General features: G+C 42.5%; 2 protein-coding genes across 3 annotated transcripts in view; both read left to right on the top strand.

Annotated features, from left to right (window-relative positions):
* Positions 1-6765, top strand: part of hm13 (histocompatibility (minor) 13) — a 35612-nt gene extending 28847 nt beyond the window's left edge. The window contains exon 13 of one of the 2 annotated variants that reach the window (XM_080734084.1): positions 2782-6765. In XM_080734084.1, coding sequence (XP_080590210.1) covers positions 2782-2872 — 91 coding nt within the window. In that variant the 3' untranslated portion in view covers positions 2873-6765. The remainder of the gene's footprint in view (positions 1-2781) is intronic. The other variant, XM_080734085.1, reaches the window with a different exon arrangement.
* A 2050-nt stretch (positions 6766-8815) lies between these two features.
* mrgbp (MRG/MORF4L binding protein) lies at positions 8816-18633 on the top strand. The gene is made up of 5 exons (XM_080734235.1): positions 8816-8958; positions 10796-10917; positions 13061-13142; positions 15001-15075; positions 17750-18633. The coding sequence occupies exons 1-5, from the start codon at positions 8817-8819 to the stop codon at positions 17956-17958; spliced, it is 630 nt and encodes a 209-aa protein (XP_080590361.1). The 5' UTR covers position 8816; the 3' UTR covers positions 17959-18633.
* The last annotated feature ends 1949 nt before the right edge of the window (positions 18634-20582 follow it).

Genomic DNA, 20582 nt, shown 5'->3' on the forward strand with positions numbered 1-20582 from the left:
CACCGTCTGACACAACATTAGCAAAGCAGATGACGTAGTGTTGTTATGTGTGGCTGGCTTGTGGCTAGCCTGTTGCTTGCTAGTGCTACTTGCTAACCAAAGAAACAGTCAGAATAGGAGCACTATGAACTAGGAATCAAACACAACATAACATGCCTGCTACTGGTGTTTCATAGCGAGATCGATACGATCGCATTTTACCGCAATTTACCCACATTTTACCACGACGCGCGGTACGGTACGGCGGCGGCGCTGGTTTTACTTGGAAACGCACATGAGTTCTGGGAAACCCCACCCACGCTGATCACAAGACGCTGATTCACGACGCTGATTCGCCGTACGGATTTTCGAACGAGGAAAACCTCTTCAATGAGAGCAATTCTAGACCCCTGAATCGCCAAAACAAAAATTTAAAGGGGTGTGGCTAGCGATTCAGGGTCTGGAACTAGGCTACCTCCTTAATGGTTTAGTCTTAAATTGTCATCAATATATTTAGTCTTTAGTCATCATAGGTTAGTTTTTAATTTAGTTTTAGAGGAAAAAAAAAGGTAGTCAAAAAATGTTCGTCATAGTTTTTACTTTATCCATGTAGATTCCTGCTTCACATTCAATTCAGTCAGTGTATTTTTTTTTTTTTTTTTTAAGATTTGTTTTTGGGCTTTTATGCCTTTATTGATAGGACATTAGACTGACAGGAAAATGGGGGGAGAGATGGGGAGTGACATGCGGCAAAGGTCGTCCACATCGGGAATGGAACTGGCGACGCTGCCAGGCATCCATCCCTATGTGGAAATGTCCCCCGGTAGGGTCCCTCAATCAGTAGGGCACCTCAATCACAGTATTAACTCATTGATTGCCAATGCCCGAGTTTCCCGAGTTATTACAGTAGTCCCAGGCTGCCACAGCCCGAGTTTCCCGAGTTGGAAGCCATTTTGAAAAAAAAAAAAAAAAAAAAACATTTTTTTTTTTTTTTTATAATTATTTTTCCAAAAATGCCTAAAATGTATTAGGCATGATCGCAATCGCGAAATTGCATGTTTAGCCCCATAACAAACACATCTTTCAAATGGCAAAATGTTTGTTTTGTCTGACTTTGAAGGCTTCTATCTCATGAATGCCTGAACGGATTTCCAAGCGGATTTTTTTGTTTGAAAGCTGTTAAAAAGTACTACACATATGGTGCATATATGGTGCATGGGCGTGCACGATCCGTCCACTAAAAATTGATCCGTGCACTAGAAATTTTGGAAGGTGGCAGTGTTTGTTTTGTCTGACTTTGAAGGCTTCTATCTCATGAATGCCTGAACGGATTTCCAAGCGGATTTTTTTGTTTGAAAGCTGTTAAACAGTACTACACATATGGTGCATATATGGTGCATGGGCGTGCACGATCCGGGCACAAAAAATTGATCCGGGCACTAGAAATCTAGGAACGTGGCATCCTGGTACTTGGCGGCCATCTTGAAAAGGGCATTCAATGAATTAAAAGACCAATCACTAGTACCACATGAGCATTGACGAATACAGGAGGGCAGGAGGTCGGCTTTATTTTCTCTCATATTAACTCAGTGGTTCACTTGATCCTTTTCCAACAAACCTGTTTTTTCCACCGTCTATTTGTAGATATACTAAATATTACCAATGCTTCTCAGTGGTTCTATGGTGCTACAGTATTATCACACCCTAACTAAACAGCAACAACCTAAAAGATACCGTGACTAACAAATATAGACCAGTCTCCAAGCTTCCTTCACTGAAACACCTGAAATAGGTTTGTCTATAAACGGCTGCATCCTAGCAGCCTTCTACTGCACAGGCTGTGTGTTGTGTTGGAATCTGCTTTTAGAGTAAATAACCACAGCACTGAAACAGCCCTCCTCAAAGAGGTTAACTAAACCACATGAACCCTGGCGTTACTATTCTGGGGCGATGAACATTCAGCAAACACAGACTGTGTATTTGAAAACATGATGGTGTATGAACATATTGTTGTGTGTGAGTTCTATCTGCATCAAGAATCCTGACATCTTTGTCATTATATAACCACTTAAACCGTTATTTTTTATACTTTGGCTATTCAAAAATAGCAGATACACAAGCTCTACTAGCTTGTAGATCTGCTATTTTTGAGAAAATAATGTGGCATTTCTGCAAATCTTTGAATATATATTATTTTAAAGTGAAAATTTGTAAGTAGGGATGGGACGATATGAACATTTCATATCACGATTATTGTGACGAAAGAAATCTCGATTTACAATATTATCGCGATAATCAAAATACATTAACCCGGGGGCGGAACATTTGCCAAAAAATTGCAGATCTACAAGCTCACAATGTGTCGCGTTGCGACGCATTGTGAGCTTGTAGATCGGCTATTTTTTGGCAAAGACATTTGATAGAGTGTAAAAAAAAGACTGTATCAAGTATGTATATTATAAGTATCTTTTACCAATTATAGAGGGTTTAAGTGGTACCGGATATGCAGCTCTGCAAATAAAATGTGAATTGATCCCAGTGTATGACGGGAGGACGATATCACGATAAATTAAATTAAAGTCAAATCTTTGCTTCTGGGGGGTCCCGGTAACAATATATTCTGAGATGGGAGTCCGCGGTCAAATACGTATAATTCTAGGGGTCCTTGGCATTAAAAATGTCACACTGATTGAATACCAGAGCTAAAGAAACATACGTTTTTTAGGTATACATTTGTAGGTATTTTTCATGTCTTAATGGGTAAAATAAAAAGTGATGTTTTTCTCCTCTCTCTCTCTCCAGGTATGAGGAGACGGTACCAGAGACGGAGACGGAGACGGAGACAGAATCCAAAGATGAGTCATCAGAGACACCGGAGAAGAAGGACCAATAGAATCCCTCGCTGCCCCCCCCCCCCCCCCCCCCCCCCCCCCCTTCTCTTGACCCAATCGTTTCACTGAGTTTCTTCAGCCTTTCTTTTTTTTTCTCTCTTTTTGTTGCTAGGGGGAGGGACGTGTCCTTGTTGCTAGGGGGAGGGGCTTGTCCTCGTTGCTAGGGGGAGGGGCTTGCGTTGTCGCTTTATCTTTTCTTTTCTCCTATCTCTCTGGGTAACCATGGTAACGGTCCCACGCTGTGGACGGACGCATGGTGATTGGTCAACGAGCGCGGGTTGACGAAACGGATTCTTAACTTCCTGTTTCCCCCGTTACAGGAACAGGAAGTGAGGTGGTTGATTCTCAACGTCGGGTACGGGGACCACCGGGAGGTCCGGTACGGACCCCCTGACGGTCCTGTAACTCAGAGAGTGTCCTAAATAATGACCTTACGGGTCCATTTGGTTCCCATTTGTACTCTCTGAGTTAGATTATCACTGAGGATTCTTCTAGGGTGTAAATTGGGGTCCCAGAGGTGTGAAATCATATCAAAGAAATTGGGGGGTCGTTTTAAAAACCAACAAACAAACAAAGGGAGACTTTTGAGTTTGATCCGGGGTGGTTTTACTTTATGCAGGTGTCGACTGGCTTAAGAATTATTAGAATTATTAAATGCTTTAACTATTGACAAATAGCAGATATACAAAGCCGCGCTGCGATCTTGTAGATCTGCTATTTTTGAAAAAGTCGTGAATATCTTTGAATATGTGTGTTTTTAAAGCAAACGTTTGTAACTCAAATTTTGCTTCTGGCGGGGGTCCCTGGAACTAAATATTTGGAGATGGGGGTCCGTGGCCAAATACATATCATTTTGGGGGTTTGAGAACCACTGACATACAAACATATGTTTTTCAAAAAACACTTATAAAATCGGGGTCAAAATTCAAAAAAAAAAATCAGATCTATCAGCTTTTGCCGCGCTGTGAGCTTGTATATCTGCTATTTTTCAATAGTTAAAGCATAAAATAATAATACACAATACTGTGTACCCGTTCTGAATGGCTTAAACTATAACGTAGGCCAGTATGATCTACCAGCTTCTAGTTTCCATTCCAACTAGAAGGTAAGCCAGCGGTCCTCCTTCAGTATACTGTAGACCTTTCTTCCAGAGCGTTGCCTCGTAGCTGCCTGCTCGACACCACAGCTAGAACTGCTGCTCTGGGAAATCAGTCTATAGAATCGAAAAAAATATGTTTCACCTCGTTTTGTTTCCCTCGTTTGTGGGTTTACATTCTGTTTTAGAACCTTCACAACCTTGGATTGAAATAAATACCACTTGTACCACGAAGCAAACGCTCTTGAAGTATTTGGCAGTTAGGGTTTACATCTGTCATTTAAACAATACGATACACGTTTTCTAGGATGGGTTCTTTGTGCGATGATGGCTTCTGGAATCTGAACTATATATTTTAAACAAACCCACGTCGATGATTAGTCTGTTTCATTTCAATCTAACTGCTCCTGGATCAGTGTGAGTCCAGGGTTTAATCTTTGCACTCTTTGTTCTTTACTGTAAACCGTTTTATTTCACCTGCTTTGACTTCTTTTTCCCTGTTAAAAAAAAAGAACCAGAACTTCAGACACAATGTTTGGGTTTACGAGTCTTGTTCGTCACACAGCCAAATAAATACCTAGTATTATCTTTGTTGATGATTATTTTATTTTTAACCACCTTAACCTTGGCATCCCAAGTTTGGGCATGTCATTCATTATAGGCGAAAATAAAACGTTCAAACAGTTAAGCACATTTTTCAAAAATCATACAACAGAACGCCATTTGTACATTTTCAGAGTTACAGACCCACACGGACGCAAAAAGGGTCCATTTTTGTTAAATCTTTCTTGAAAGGCTCTTTTTCTTTTTAACTCAACAAAATTGTTTGTTTTCTAAATAATTACCTTATTTTGCGGGTCAAGGGTCAGAGGTTAAATAAGATATTATTCTGGCCAGTGTTCTAAAACAGTGGTTCTCAACCTGTGGGTCGGGACCCCTAGGTGGGTCCCCAAATTATTTTGGGGGGGTCCCCAGATGATTAACTTTATGTGCAACATTGTTTTCTCACTCAACAGTAAACAAACCAACATAAAGTTTAAGTATATAGAGGGTATCTGGACATTTCTAAAGTGATTTTTTTTAATACCTCTAAAATGTCAAATTAAACACTGGCCAAATTGTCAAATATAAGAGGCAGACATTGTGAAAATAGCAGATCTACATGCTCACAACGCCTCGTGTTGCAAGGCGTTGTGAGCATGTAGATCTGCTATTTTCACAATAGAACCGTGTTATACAAAATGTAATTCCTCAACTCTTAGTGCTCGTCAGGGTGGGGGGGGGGGGGTCCCCAGTTAAAATATGATTATTTTGTGGGTCACAGCCTGAAAAGGTTGAGAACCACTGCTCTAAAAAGGCTGAGAAACATTTAGTTCTAGGAGGGAGTATTGAACAGAGAGGCGGGAGTGATTGTTCAGTTTGTTCTGTCCTTCCATGCAGGACCTCCATGTCTCTGGAATGTCTGGCTGTGAATGTGAATCGGAGGCCTTTCCCTTTTAGGAAGGAACGTTAGAACGTTACACGACAACGCCTTTTATTTAAAATTTAAAAAGGGACCAATGTTTCCTCCGAACTTCAGCTTTTTGCTTCTGCTTTCCTTCTGTTATCAAACCATTTGTTTTTTTAATAATGGGTTTTAAGCCTCACTTACACGTGAAATAGCCGATCTACAAGCTCTGGAGCGGGTCGTGCTGCGATGCGCCCTGAGCTGGTAGATCGGCTGTTTGCGGTGTCCGACCGACACGCGGCGTAAGTACGAATCGGCCTTTTAGACGAATCAATCTCCTCCTCCTGTTGTGTTTTACTTCCTGTCTCTGTACCGTTCTTTCTCACTTCCTCTTCCCTGTCGCAAACCCTCGAACGCCATTGGTGCTAAAAGCCACACGTGGGAGGGGGGAGGCTTTTCTCGTCCAATGAGCTTCGATGAGAGAAGCGAGGACTCTAGAAGGTTTCGAGACGTGACTGATCTGCGATCAGAGAGAGTAACGTTAATGTGAATAGCATTTGGATCATCGATGGTGGATTTAACGGACTGGATTAAGATTCTGTAGTGCAGGGTTCTCCAATAGGCGGCAAATGGCCCGCGGGGGGTTACTGTCTGGCCCACACCAACCCCAGTAATAATGGTGGTATAAGAGCAGCAACAACACTAGTATATCGTCGTTGTCGGGTGTAAATCTTGTATCTCCAAATGTGTACGTTCTTTCGCAAATCATACAAGGCCGTCGCACAAAAGTGGTGCGAGTTGTGTGTGCTTGTAGATCTGCTGTTTTCACTAGTTTAAATAATTTTTTAAATGATAAATTCAAAACGAACGGTTTTGGACATACAAGATTTTCACCCGACAACGACGAAAACTGTCGCTGGAGTAGCGGGAACGCCACCGTCGCCCCCTGCGATGTTGTGGGCCTCGGCTTGGTACCCTAGACATAATTCGGCCCTTGGGGAAAACTAATTGGGGAACCCTGCTGTAGTGAATACCATGTTGTCTACCTGGTTGAATTCCAGCCCTGTGTCATTAATCTTGATGTTATTGATATTAACGTTTTATTATATTGACAAGATGGACTTTTTCTTTCTTTTTTGTATTTTGACGAAGAGAGGATCATCTTCAGTTTGGTGTTGTCGAGTCGCCGAGTCTTATTTGAAAAGGAACTGTAATTTCAAAAAACCTGATTTCTTACTTTATTCTCCCGTTGTGTTTGTGTACTGGGAGCCCTGCGCGGCCTCAAACTGTATCTTATTTTTATTTGCAAATAAATGTTTTGGTGCTTTGATCACCATATAGGGAAGCATTAATCTGGATTTGTCTCATTGCTTTTTCTTTCTTTTTTTCTTTTCTTATTTTATATTAAGGACTTTATAGAGCACCAAGTCTGACATCATTTACTCATCCTGCCTAACTTGGATCCAGTTTTAGTCTGACATCATTTACACATCCTACCCTAACCTCCTGAATCACAGCTGCCCATAATAGTGAATGTGATATGATAGTGATTGGAATTGACGAATTATCGCTTCAGTTATTTCCAAACTGTTCTAACCAACGGATATGCTCGAGCAGGGCAGGAATTTCATGAAGGCCATGGCCGCCGTTGCCCCTCAGTTTGGCCTTAATGCCCCTCAAACCAATGGCATGACCTGAGGCCACAGTGGCCTTAATGCCCCTCAAACCAATGGCATGACCTGAGGCCACAGTGGCCTTAATGCCCCTCAAACCAATGGTATGACCTGAGGCCACAGTGGCCTTAATGCCCCTCAAACCAATGGCATGACCTGAGGCCACAGTGGCCTTAATGCCCCTCAAACCAATGGTATGACCTGAGGCCACAGTGGCCTTAATGCCCCTCAAACCAATGGTATGACCTGAGACCACAGTGGCCTTAATGCCCCAGCTGACTGGACCACTTCCTCCTCTGTCTCTTAGACAGTAGACACCAGTGTCTCTTTCTTGTCATGTAGACACCAGTGTCTCTTTCTTGTCATGTAGACACCAGTGTCTCTTTCTTGTCATGTGGACACCAGTGTATTTTGTTGAGATTCTGAAATCTTAACTCCCCTGAGTGAGTCCCCATCTTTAAACCAATCCAGTGACTTTGATTGGTGCAGGGCTGAGCATGGATCAGATTGTAAATATCATGTATCTATCACTGCAGATTAGTTTATCATCCCTAACCCTTAGATTCAACAAATGAACTAAAATCTTGTTTTATTTGATGGCCTTCCTGCCCTGGCATTTGTCCTTTGTGCCCTCAAAAATGGACAACACCAAAGGCCAAGTGGCCCTAAAATGACGAAATTCCAGGCCTGCTCTCGAGTCTCTTAGACATCCAGATATACGAGTCCAAAGACTGAAATATTTTAAGAGATTTAAATGACAAAATGAAAGAGTGAACTTATGCTTTCTTTCAGCTGTGTGCGTTCATTTGAGTGGTGTTGTCAACATCATCTTGTAATGAAAATAGTAATGATTGGATTATAGCGATAGTAAGGCCTATCATGCTGATATTTTAAATGTCGTTAATGTGTCATGAATAATTAGGTGCTGCCCAATGAAAAGTAAGAACAATGTTTCAAGGTTACAGTTCTCTAACAAACAGAAAATACATTTCAGGTACAGTAGGTGATACAGTCAGTCAATTAGGGGAGAGAACACATTTATCAGCTTCATTTTTTAGATCAAGGGGTCTTCAACAGGGCGTCCGGGACCCCTAGGGGGTCCTCAGAGTTATTACAAGGGGTCCTCCAAATCTTTGTGTGATCTTTATTTTTTCCCTCCTTTTTTATATTAACCACTTGAACCCTATAGCGTCCATATTCAGAGAACTTAAGCGAAAAATAGCCAATCTACAAGCTTGTAGATCGTCTATGTTCGGCAAAGAGCTTTGGTGTAGAGGGGAAAAAGAGCAGACTAAGTACAGAGTGAAAGGTCAAGTTTATTAAGTATTGACGGTTCAAGTGGTTAAATATCTGAAAACACAAATTGACATGAATCCAAAATACACTGATGATTGTGCTGTCAAACGCTGAAACTATATGGAATCTATGAACAGGTTGTGGGGGTCCCTGCTTCATCTCTCTCTCAGTCTCAACTAAGGGGTCCTTGGCCTCAAAACGTTGAAGACCCCAGGGTTAGATTGTTCCAGTTCCAATTTTCATCCCTTCCTGTCTGAGTCCTGACCCACAGGTTGAGAACCCCTGCTCTAGGGGGCGCTAACGCGGCGGAAACGCCTCCTCCTCCTCCAGCCAGTAGAAACCACCAACAGAAGAAGAGTTTGGTGTTTCTCAGAGATGCTAACAGTTAGCCTGTTAGCTTGTTATGCTCAGAGCACCAGAGAGGAGACAACAACATGGGGGAGGCCGAGGTGGCTCTGACTCACGCCGAGCACAAGCCTCCTGCAGCGGGCCTGGTGCCCGGCGAGGACCCGGTGGTCTGGAGCCATGAGGTGGAGGTGTGTCTGTTCCATGCGATGTTAGGACACAAACCAGTAGGTAAAGATTACACACAATTACACACACACATAGACACTACAGTACGTGCACACTGCATAGACAGACAGGCGCGCACACACGTAAACACCAGTGGTGTGTGTAAAAAGTAACGGAGTACATTTACTCAAGTACTGTCCACTCGGTAGCAGGAAAGGTCGCCCTAAAACAAACTCGACCCAAACAACTCGTTTCCCAACGGGTTTGGAACAAAATATGTTGCGATGGGGGTCCGTGGCCAAATACATATCATGCTGACATGCTGGGGGTCCTTGACACGACAAAGTTTGAGAAACAACGATAGCAACTTAAGTTTATTTTCAGAAAACCTTAAGATTTAGAAGACATTTTGTAGAAGGACCCCCATTTGTAGAAGGACTGGTTAAGGACCCCCAAAATGTGTTTTTGGCCGCGGACCCCCATCTCAAAATATTTTGTTCCACGGCTGGACCCCTATCTTAAATTATTTTGCTCCACGGATGGACCCCTATCACAAAATATTTTGTTCCAGGGACCCCCAGAAGCAAAGATTAGATTTGGGTCTATTCTGCATCTAGCTTAATAAGGCCACAGACTCGTTGGGAAACGAGTTTTGGGCGACTTTGTTTTAGGTCGACCTTTCCTGTATTCCTGTCACTCAAGCCGCTAAAGTACAATTGTGTACTTTTACTGGAGTATTTCCTATTTCCAGTACTTTTACTTCTACTCCACTACATCTCAATTCCGACAGAAACAGAGTATTTCTACATTGCAGTATTGATACTTTTACCGAAGTAAAAAATACCACTGGTAAACTGTAAACACAAAGTGCTTGGGTTAGCTTCCACAGTTAGCTACCGTTGATGCTAAACAACGGCGACAAGAAGACGAAAAATCGAAAGGTTTCGCGGGGACGTCACGACCGAACGCGGAAGTGCAATAAAACAAAACTACTTAAAACAACGTCCTGTTGTTTGTGACGTCACTTACCTATCCTATGTGGCGTCAGTCTGAGACATTGAGATGCTTTTCTTTTTATTATTTTTATTTGACGTTTTTTTCTTTTCTTTCATTGAATCACTTTTATCTGTTAGTTGTTGGAAATACATAAATACAATTTAATGAATAATATTCAAACTTTCAGCTGAGTTGGAGTATTGTTCAGTCATTATTTCTCTGTCTTCCATCAATCTCTTATATCTGGTAGCATCTAATCTTTTCTGTTATTTGTTCATTCATGGAGTATAATGTATATTTTCATGAATGCCCAAGGGTTGTAAAATAATTAATCTATCCTCCTGTCCTGATGAAGGTCTAATAGAGTGAAAAGTTGTTATATATATAATATCTATATGCCCATTTTAATCACTCAATAAATAATCCTCTGCTCAAACGTTATATCTTTTGCATTAAGCATTGTTTCTTGCTTTTGAAGAAGACGCGAATGTGGGAATTGTCTTTCTTTCTTTCAGTTCAAGCCAAGCCAAGGAGTGTAAATCTGTCACATTATTATTATTATTATAGGACTAAAAACAGACACTAATTAGCTTTATTCAAACACCAAATGACGTGCCATCATCCTTACAGCCATAATGTGATGTCTCTCTCTCTCTCTCTCTCTCTCTCTCTCTCTCTCTCTCTCTCTCTCTCTCTCTCTCTCTCTCTAACTATTGGCTGTTACTACTGTTTTCTCTTGTGTTGTGTAGTGTGATTTGTTTGTTTTGTTTATGTATTGTGTGATTTGTGTGTCCTAATGGCTGCTTGGCACAAAAGCAAGGACTCTAAAAATAAAGGTGTAAGGGAAATTAATGTATTATTCCATTATTCACGTACGTGTGTGTGTGTGTCTCTCTCTCTCTAGGGGTAAACCGTCATTTCCACATGATCTGCATCAGAGATAAGTTCAGTCAGAACATCGGCAGACAGGTCTCCTCTGCTGTCATCTGGGACCACCTGGGGACCATGTACGACATGCAGGCCCTGGTGAGGACACTGTGTGTGTGTGTGTGTGTGTGTGTGTGTGTGTAGGGATGGGACCATAATTATGAACATTTTATATCACGATTATTGTAACAAAAGAAAACGTCATTTATGATATCACAATAATCAAAATCCATTATCTTGGGGCGGAACATTAATTTGCCAAAAAAGAGCTAGTAGCCCACAGCGCCCACAGTAGAGCTTGTACATTGCGAGCTTGTAGTGAGCATTGTTACCTTGTAGCTTGTAGAGCTAAGTATATTTTAAGTACCTTTTACCAACTATAGATCATGATCCCAGTGCATGACTGAGGCTGAGATCAACATAAATGAAATCTCCGCGATAGGATTATCGTGAGTGTTTTTTTATTACGATAAACGATAATATTGCGTATCGTCCCATCCCTTTGTGTGTGTGTGTAAGAGTCATGTATGACATGCAGGCCCTAGTGAGGACTGTGATTGATTATTTTATTAGACGAAAATGAAGAACCGTACAGTCAAAACTAAAACAATGTGTAGTACAGCACAAGTACAGTCCAACACTCTGCCTAAAAGGAACATCCCCCCCCAAAAAGCCCTTGCCATCTTATTTCCGTTGGAGGTCCTTGGTATTCAATTCATCAACATAAAATGGCAACAAAAAATATTCAATATCATCGCAAGTATAAAACACTATATGTACAGGGTTGGGGGGGAAAAGGTGGGGTGGGGATAAGGTTAAGACGGGGTGATGACTTCTGGCCTGTATGGGAGAAGTGATAACTACCTCCTTCTCTGGCCTCCTGAAAGGTGAGTTTTCAGGGCAGTTTTGAAGGATGCCAGTGAGCTACATGTTTTAAGGGAGATAGTCATGGAATTCCACACCTGGGTGGCAGTGTTGTAGAAGGAGAATTTACCCATATTTGTCTTATGGGTTTGTGTTATCAAATCGTTGTGTGCGTTCCTTTGGTGTTGTGGCTGTGGGTGTTGCTAATTCTTTGGAGTTTAGTCAGATATGTGGGTATTGAGGGGATGGAGGCAGAGTTGCATTGACTATAAAAGCCAACTATTTTGTGTTTGAGAGAATCATTCAAAGAAAAAATGGCACCCATCCTCTGTTTCTTGGCGCTGTGTAAGAACACAATCATGAAAAACAAAGCGAGGACTCGCAACTCACTTTTGAATGCTCTTGAGCTTTTATTTGTGACAAACAACTGATGTGTGTCGTGTTCCCTTTTTAGCTGCAGACCCAAAAAGAAACGTGGTGCCACCCAAACTACAGTGAAAATAGCAGATCTACAAGCTCACAACACACCCCAATAAAACACATTGCTTGTGACTGTCTGACAGGATTATCATTTCTTCCGGTCAAAGAATAAATCAATGGGCCATTTTATTATAATTAAGGTCACATGCGCCTTTTTGCAGATAAATGCAATGCACCCAACTGATAATTACACCTTGTTACGTTAGCTCTGCGCTTCTTTCCTCTTGATCACAGATGCAATCTGTTCCTGTGTTAAAAGCTGTATCGGTCAATGGCCTTGGACTGCACGATATGGACAAAATGTTATATCTCGGTATTAATTTCAATACGTACACATTTCATGTCAATAAGTGCTAAACAGTGAAAACTAAGCATTATTCAAAAAACAGCGTAATAACAATAACAAGTCAAGATCACTCTTGATTTTAAGTGCTATTGGGTTCCCACACTTGTTATTTGATATTCTAAGTGTAGAAAAAGGCAAGGCGATATACTGTACTGTATAGTCCATATCTTGCCTTTTGTGATACTGATATTGCGTCATACGTCGATAATGATACAATATGTTATACCGGCTAACGGAAACTTTGTGTGTGTGTGTGTGTGTGTGTGTGTGTGTGTGTGTGTGTGTGTGTGTGTGTGTGTGTGTGTGTGTGTGTGTGTGTGTGTGTGTGTGTGTGTGTGTGTGTGTGTGTGTGTGTGTGTGTGTGTGTGCGCGCGCATGTATTTGTTTCTGATTGTTCTTATGAGCTTTCAATGCAGGTATTTCTCCATTAGCTGACTCTTGTGTGGCTTTTCTGTTTCGTGTGTGTGCGTGTGTGTGCGCGTGTGTGTGTGTGTGTGTGTGTGTGTGTGTGTGTGTGTGTGTGTGTGTGCGCGTGTGTGTGTGCGTGTGTAGCATGAGTCAGAGATTTTGCCGTTTCCCAACTCGGAGAAGAGCTTCTTTCTGCCTGATGACATCATCCAGGACGTTAAAGAAGGTATGAGGTCATTCAGCTCACACACCTCTGAAAACAACTCACATGTGTCTGTGATTTACTGTGTGGGCACTGGGTGGCGCTGTGGGCTCAGGTGCACGCAGTAGGTGGGAAGCATTCTGTTATTGTCAGACATTGACCCGGATGTGCAGAGATTTCTTTTTTAAACATGTCCCTTTTTTGTCCCTTTTTTTCCCTTGTACGGGTGCCGCCATCATTGTAGAAATCAACGTTCATAGGTAGAAATGGTACCATCTCGAATGCTATTGGCTGCCAACGGTCACGTGCAACCGCAGGGATACATGGGAGAATGTGGTGTTGAGCTTCCCAAATAAAGCACACAAAGAAGAACCATCACAAGCCCCTCCTACAGCATACCCTGCTATAACATCAAATATAATATGAATTGGACCATATTTTCACAAAAAGAGTCTGAGTTCTGAGCTTCTTCTTATTAGTTCTTACCGCTACTTTCAAAACCGTCCAGCTCCTCTCCCATGCTCTGGTTCAAACCCTCAGTTGCTCCTGTTGGACTGAGATCCAGCCTATTTTTGTCCATGCCTTACCTCTTAATATTTTGAAATACTTAAAATAGCTGATCTACAAACTCACAACGTGTCGATGTAGATCGGCTAGTTAAACTATTTTAAAATGTTTTTCGAAATAGTAAAAAAAGGCAAAGGGTAAGGCATGGACCAGAAAGGAGCCCAGGGTGCCTATCCCGACTAATGTATAGTCGGGATTTCAAATGGGGTCCGCTCATTGTTCCGCAGGTCCGTTGTACCGAGTATAGGAACTCACCAGCGTCGCCAGCTACTCACCAGCGTCACGGTTACTGAGGTTAGGGTTAGGGTTAGGTTTACTGAGGTTAGGGTTACGGTTAGGTTTAGTTCGTCGGCATACCGGCCTGCGGCATATTGACGCGGACCCATTTCAAATCAGACCGTCAAGTGCTTTTCCTGACATAAATGGGGATATAACATAATCTCCAGATTGCGTTCTTGTTTAAAACTAGCCCTTCTCTATAACGGACCATAACAAAAGCACGGACGGCCGTGGTTCACATTTTACTTTACCGGGTGAATGAAAAGACGAATCGCTGTTCGTCCAAATGTAATCAGATTTCTTCCGGGACCAGTGCTGCGTTCATGGAGCCTCGGAAATCAGGTAAAAAACACTGAAAAAACTACAGCACAAACTACAGAATTAATTAATTGCGATCGTCAGGGAGCAGTTTACTATGAAAACCTCCACCGGCCGTACGTCCGTCGGTCGGTCGGTCACACGTCACACCTTTGCCCTGCTCATATCTCCGCATCAGTATATAGGGCTTGTTTGTTTATTGTATGACATCACGCCACATCATCAGCTGTGGACTCTGTGATGTCATCGTATCGCATCAGTATATAGGGCTTGTTTGTTTATTGTATGACATCACGCCACATCATCAGCTGTGGACTCTGTGATGTCATCGTATCTCCATATATGGCCATCTCCGTATATGGAGATATAAGTCGTCCATGCCCAAGTATGGGCTGGTGAGGTCAGACTTTGTGTGATGCGTAGGTTATCTCCATATATGGAGATTCAACATTCCAGGTGTAACTATGGCTACCCGTATGACGTGAGAGGTGGAGGTTGTGATATTTATTAGGGAGTCTTACTGGTGATATACCTGACAACCTGTGCGTGCGCGTGCGTGTGTGTGTGTGTGTGTGTGTGTGTGTGTGTGTGTGTGTGTGTGTGTGTGTGTGTGTGTGTGTGTGTGTGTGTGTGTGTGTGTGTGTGTGTGTGTGTGTGTGTGTGTGTGTGTGTGTGTGTGTGTGTGTGTGTGTGTGTGTGTGTGTGTGTGTGTGTGCAGGGAAGCTGGGCTCAGAGGAAGACTCCAAGGATGAGTTCAGGATGGAGAGAGAACCTCCCAGTACTCATGAAGAAGGTATGATGAGCCTCCTCTTCCTCAGTGTTTGACATGCGTCACTATTCTGTTGGTAGCTTATACCAGTGTTCCTCCACCTTTTTTCTGCATGGGCACACTTTTCATGTCCCAAGAATCCATGGGCACACCAACATAATACAGGGGTGTAAATATCGTCACTGTCGGGAAGAAACCTTGCATCTCCAAGTTTCAAAATGTGTACGTTTCTTTGCAAAGTAAAGCCCTGCTTCATCATACAAGGCTGTCGCACAACAGTAGTGAAAACAGCAGATCTACAAGCACACAGTAGATCTGCTGTTTTCACTAGTTTAAATCAGTTTTAAAATGATAAATACAATACTGGCTTTCAAGCAGTTTCAAGGGGCACACTTGACCCTTCTCAGGGGCACACCAAAGGTCCCCAGGCACAGTGGTTGAGAAACACTGGCTTATACACTACTGTAACTTGTTTAACTGCTAACTCACTATTCTGTTAGTACCTTATACACTACTGTAGCTTTTAAATGGTTAAGGATTCATTATCACTAGGCTGCACTGCGCTGCAGACAGCCAATTAACAACCATTAAGGATTCATTATCACTAGTCTGCACTGCGCTGCAGACAGCCAATTAACAACCATTAAGGATTCATTATCACTAGTCTGCACTGCGCTGCAGACAGCCAATTAACAACCATTAAGGATTCATTATCACTAGTCTGCACTGCGCTGCAGACAGCCAATTAACAACCATTAAGGATTCATTATCACTAGTCTGCACTGCGCTGCAGACAGCCAATTAACAACCATTAAGGATTCATTATCACTAGGCTGCACTGCGCTGCAGACAGCCAATTAACAACCATTAAGGATTCATTATCACTAGTCTGCACTGCGCTGCAGACAGCCAATTAACAACCATTAAGGATTCATTATCACTAGGCTGCACTGCGCTGCAGACAGCCAATTAACAACCATTAAGGATTCATTATCACTAGTCTGCACTGCGCTGCAGACAGCCAATTAACAACCATTAAGGATTCATTATCACTAGGCTGCACTGCGCTGCAGACAGCCAATTAACAACCATTAAGGATTCATTATCACTAGGCTGCACTGCGCTGCAGACAGCCAATTAACAACCATTAAGGATTCATTATCACTAGTCTGCACTGCGCTGCAGACAGCCAATTAACAACCATTAAGGATTCATTATCACTAGTCTGCACTGCGCTGCAGACAGCCAATTAACAACCATTAAGGATTCATTATCACTAGGCTGCACTGCGCTGCAGACAGCCAATTAACAACCATTAAGGATTCATTATCACTAGGCTGCACTGCGCTGCAGACAGCCAATTAACAACCATTAAGGATTCATTATCACTAGTCCTCACTGCGCTGCAGACAGCCAATTAACAACCATTAAGGATTCATTATCACTAGGCTGCACTGCGCTGCAGACAGCCAATTAACAACCATTAAGGATTCATTATCACTAGTCTGCACTGCGCTGCAGACAGCCAATTAACAACCATTAAGGATTCATTATCACTAGTCTGCACTGCGCTGCAGACAGCCAATTAACAACCAATTAACGGCAGTGGCTCAGGAGGTAGAGCGCCCTCTTGGGAACCAGAAGGTTCCCAGTTCGATCCCGGGCTCCACCAAGGTTCTCTGTCGAAGTGTCCTTGAGCAAGACACTGAACCCCTAGTTGCTCTAATTGAATGGGTGAAAATCATTGTAAAGAGCCTTGGATAAGGGCGCTATATGAATGCACCATTTACCATTATGGTCATCATCAAAGAAGAAAAAGTATACAGTATCTCACAAAACTAATTTCTGCAAATATTTAATTATATCTCTTCATGGGACAACACAGAAGAAATGACACTTTGATACAATGTAAAGTAGTCAGTGTACAGCTTGGATAACAGTGCCTGTACTGGGAAGCTACAGTTCATTGAGGGAACCATGAATGGCAACATGTACTGTGACATCCTGAAGTAGAGCATGATCCCCTCCCTTTGGAAACTGGGCCGCAGGGCAGTATTCCAACATGCTAACGACCCCAAGCACACCTCCAAGACGACCGCTGCCTTAATAAAGGAGCTGAGGGTAAAGGTGATGGACTGGCCAAGCATGTCTCAAGACCTAAACCCTATTGAGCATCTGTGGGGCATCTTCAAATGGAAGGTGGAGGAGTGCAAGGTCTCTAACATCCACCAGCTCCGTGATGTGGTCATGGAGGAGTTAAAGAGGGTTCCAGTGGCAACCTGTGAAGCTCTGGTGAACTCCATGCCCAAGAGGGTTAAGGCAGTGCTGGAACGTAATGGTGGCCACAAAATATTGACACTTGGGCCAGGTGAAAAGGTCCAAATTGGGCCCCAATTTGGACATTTTCACTTAGGGGTTGTACTCACTTTTGTTGCCAGCAGTTTAGACATTAATGGCTGTATGTGGGGTTATTTTGAGGTGACAATAAAAGTACACTGTTATCCAAGCTGTACACTTTCTACTTTACATTATATTAAAGTGTCATTTCTTCAGTGTTGTCTCATGAAGAGATAATGATAGGGGTGTACTCACTTTTGTGAGAATACTATGTATTTGTGAATCAGTTATTTAACCACTATGACACATAATCCTCATATTTACATGCTGCATGTCTCCTCCCTCCCCTCCCCTCCCCCAGGCAGTAACTCCTCCTCCAAGCTCTCGGAGCGAGGGAGCAGCAGAGACAAGGAGAAGGAGAGAGACAGAGAGAAGGGAGGAGCGGAGGGAGGAGGAGGAGGAGGAGTGAAGGAGGCGGAGAAGAAGAAGAGGAGCAGAGCAGCGGAGAAGATCCTCTCCTCCTCCTCCAACCCAGCCAGCCCAGGAGGAGTCAAGAGGAGACGCAACTGAAGAGGAGGACTGAGGGGTGGACCTGGACCTCCTGGTGCAGCGGTCCTCAAACGGACAACTATAACTCTGAGGGGGTACGAATGGAACCAAATGGACCCACAAGCAGGGGTGTCGCACCAAACTCTGGGTACTTTAACTATTGAAAAATGGCAGATATACAAGCTTGTATATCTGTTTGTATATCTGCCATTTTTGAAAAATCGTGAACATTTTTTGCAAGTCTTTGAATATTTCTAATCCTTCGAAGGTTTTTAAAAAAACCTATGTTTCTATATATGTCAGTGGTGCTCAAACCTTTTCATATGAAGGAACCCCAAAATTATGTGTATTTGGCCAGGAACTCCCATCTCAAAATATTTAGTTCCAGGGACCCCCCAGAAGCAAAATTTGAGTTACAAATGTTCGCTTAAAAAATACATATATTCAAAGATTCGCACACATTTTCACGACTTTTTAAAAATAGCAGATCTACAAGCTTGTGAGTTTGTAGATCTGCTATATTTCAATAGCTCAGTAACTCAGTCATTACCTGGACTTTTTTTTTTACAGACGCCCCCGAGCCGACGGAGGCGTCTACCTTTCTATACCTATGTGTTGGGGTCCATTTGGTTCCATGTGTACGCCCTCAGAAATACAGACCTGTAAAGGCCCATTCCCACTGGGCCAGATAACAGATATCTGGAGGTATTTCTCCAGATATTTTTCCATGCAAAGTGGATGGTAGATACAGATAAAAAAAATATTTGCCACAGATAAAAGTATCTGTGGCAAATATCTGTGGTAGACTTTTTTTTTATCTGTATCTACCATCCACTTTGCATGGAAAAATATCTGGAGAAATATCTCCAGATATCTTTTATCTGGCCCAGTGGGAATGGGCCTTAAGGGTCCATTTGTAACGCTCTCAACGAGTTACAGACCTTGTAAGGGCCCATCTGTAACCCTCTCTCAAGGACCCCTGAGGGGTCCCTGGACCCCCACCTTGACTGTCCTGCAGCCCAACGGGTTGCCGGTTCAAATCCCCAGTCACTGGATAGCCATTAACATTAACTCTCCATCAACAACAGTTCAACGAGCTGGTCTTCCTCTGTTGGAGCTCCAGATCAATGACACATGCAGAACAGCAGGGGGCGACATACTCCCAACAAACAGACTGGTGGAGGTGTGTGTGTGTGTGTCTACAAGTATAGTAAAGTTCGGTTGTTTTGTAAGATCTACAAGCTCACAGCATGTGAGCTTGTAGATCTGCTTTTTTTGGGGGGGGTGGGGGGGTATTCTCAGCTATTGCATTTAGGGCTGTCACGATTATGAAATTTTACATGACGATTAATTGTCACTCAAATAATTGCGATTAACGATTTAATTGTCGTGGACAATTATTTTTCTGTTTGGCTTGTAGGCTTTGAAGTTGCACAAAATACACAGAAATGACTGACATATTCTTTGACGGCTTCATACTCACAACGTGTCGCACACTATTTTTAAACGATTATGTAAAATAATTGCTATTAGACCATTGTGTGATAATTGTGACAGTCCAAATTGCAAAATGTTGGAAATCTTCGTGTGTGTGTGTGTGTGTGTGTGTGTGTGTGTGTGTGTGTGTGTGTGCGCGCGTGTGTGTGTGTGTGTATTTCCTGAGCGTTGATGTGTAGTTTTTACATCACAGCTTGTGTTTGGGTTTATGAGTTCTATCTGACTGATATCAAACATAACGTAGGGTTTTTTTATGACGTTGACTTTGTGTTAATTTATTGTTATACACTTTGTGTTTTGGACGTCTCATTAAAGCTGTGTATCAATTGTGTTTTTGGCTTATGGACTGTTTTATGTGCACAAACAAATGCTTGAGTGAAAGTGTTGATACTATTGGTTAAATGTAAAATGATAAATGGTGCATTTATATAGCACCTTTTATCCAAGGCGCTTTACATAGATTGTCCATTACATTCATCCATTCACATACACACACATTCATAACATTCACCCATTCACACACACATTCATTACATTCACCCACACATTCATACAGTGATGGCAGAGGAAACCATGCAAGGCACCAACCTGCTCACCGGGAATAACTAGGGGTTCAGAGTCTTGCTCAAGGATTCTTCAACACTGACTGACTCTGGGGGAGCCCAGGATCGAACTGGGAAGCCTCCGTGTTCTAAGACGTCAACTCTACCCCATGAGCCCCTTAGGTAAGGTACCGTATCTTCCGGACTACAAGGCGCACTTTAATTTTTTCCTAATAGTCCAGTGCGCCTTATATATGGATCATTCATTGACATTGACATTCCCTTTAGCACAGCTCCATCTGTTGGATGCATAACGCAACGGTAGCGACAGTCCAGGGCGTTATATATGAAAACAGTTCGAAAATAGACCATTCATTGACAGTGCGCCTTATAGTCCGGTGTGCCTTATGTAAGTCATTTTTTATTTGTTAACATACGTTTTAAATGGCTATAGTTCTATTCTGATGGTAACCGCTGCTATAATGGAACAGTGGTTTTCAACACTTTTCACACCAAGGTCCATTATTTATTCTGCATTTGAGCCACAGACCACCATTCGATGATATTTAGCCAAGACTTGAAGATATTTTGTTGTAGTTGCATATG

The sequence above is a fragment of the Nannobrachium achirus genome (genome assembly GCF_963921795.1).
Source record: "Nannobrachium achirus genome assembly, chromosome: 9".
Lineage (NCBI taxonomy): Eukaryota > Metazoa > Chordata > Actinopteri > Myctophiformes > Myctophidae > Nannobrachium > Nannobrachium achirus.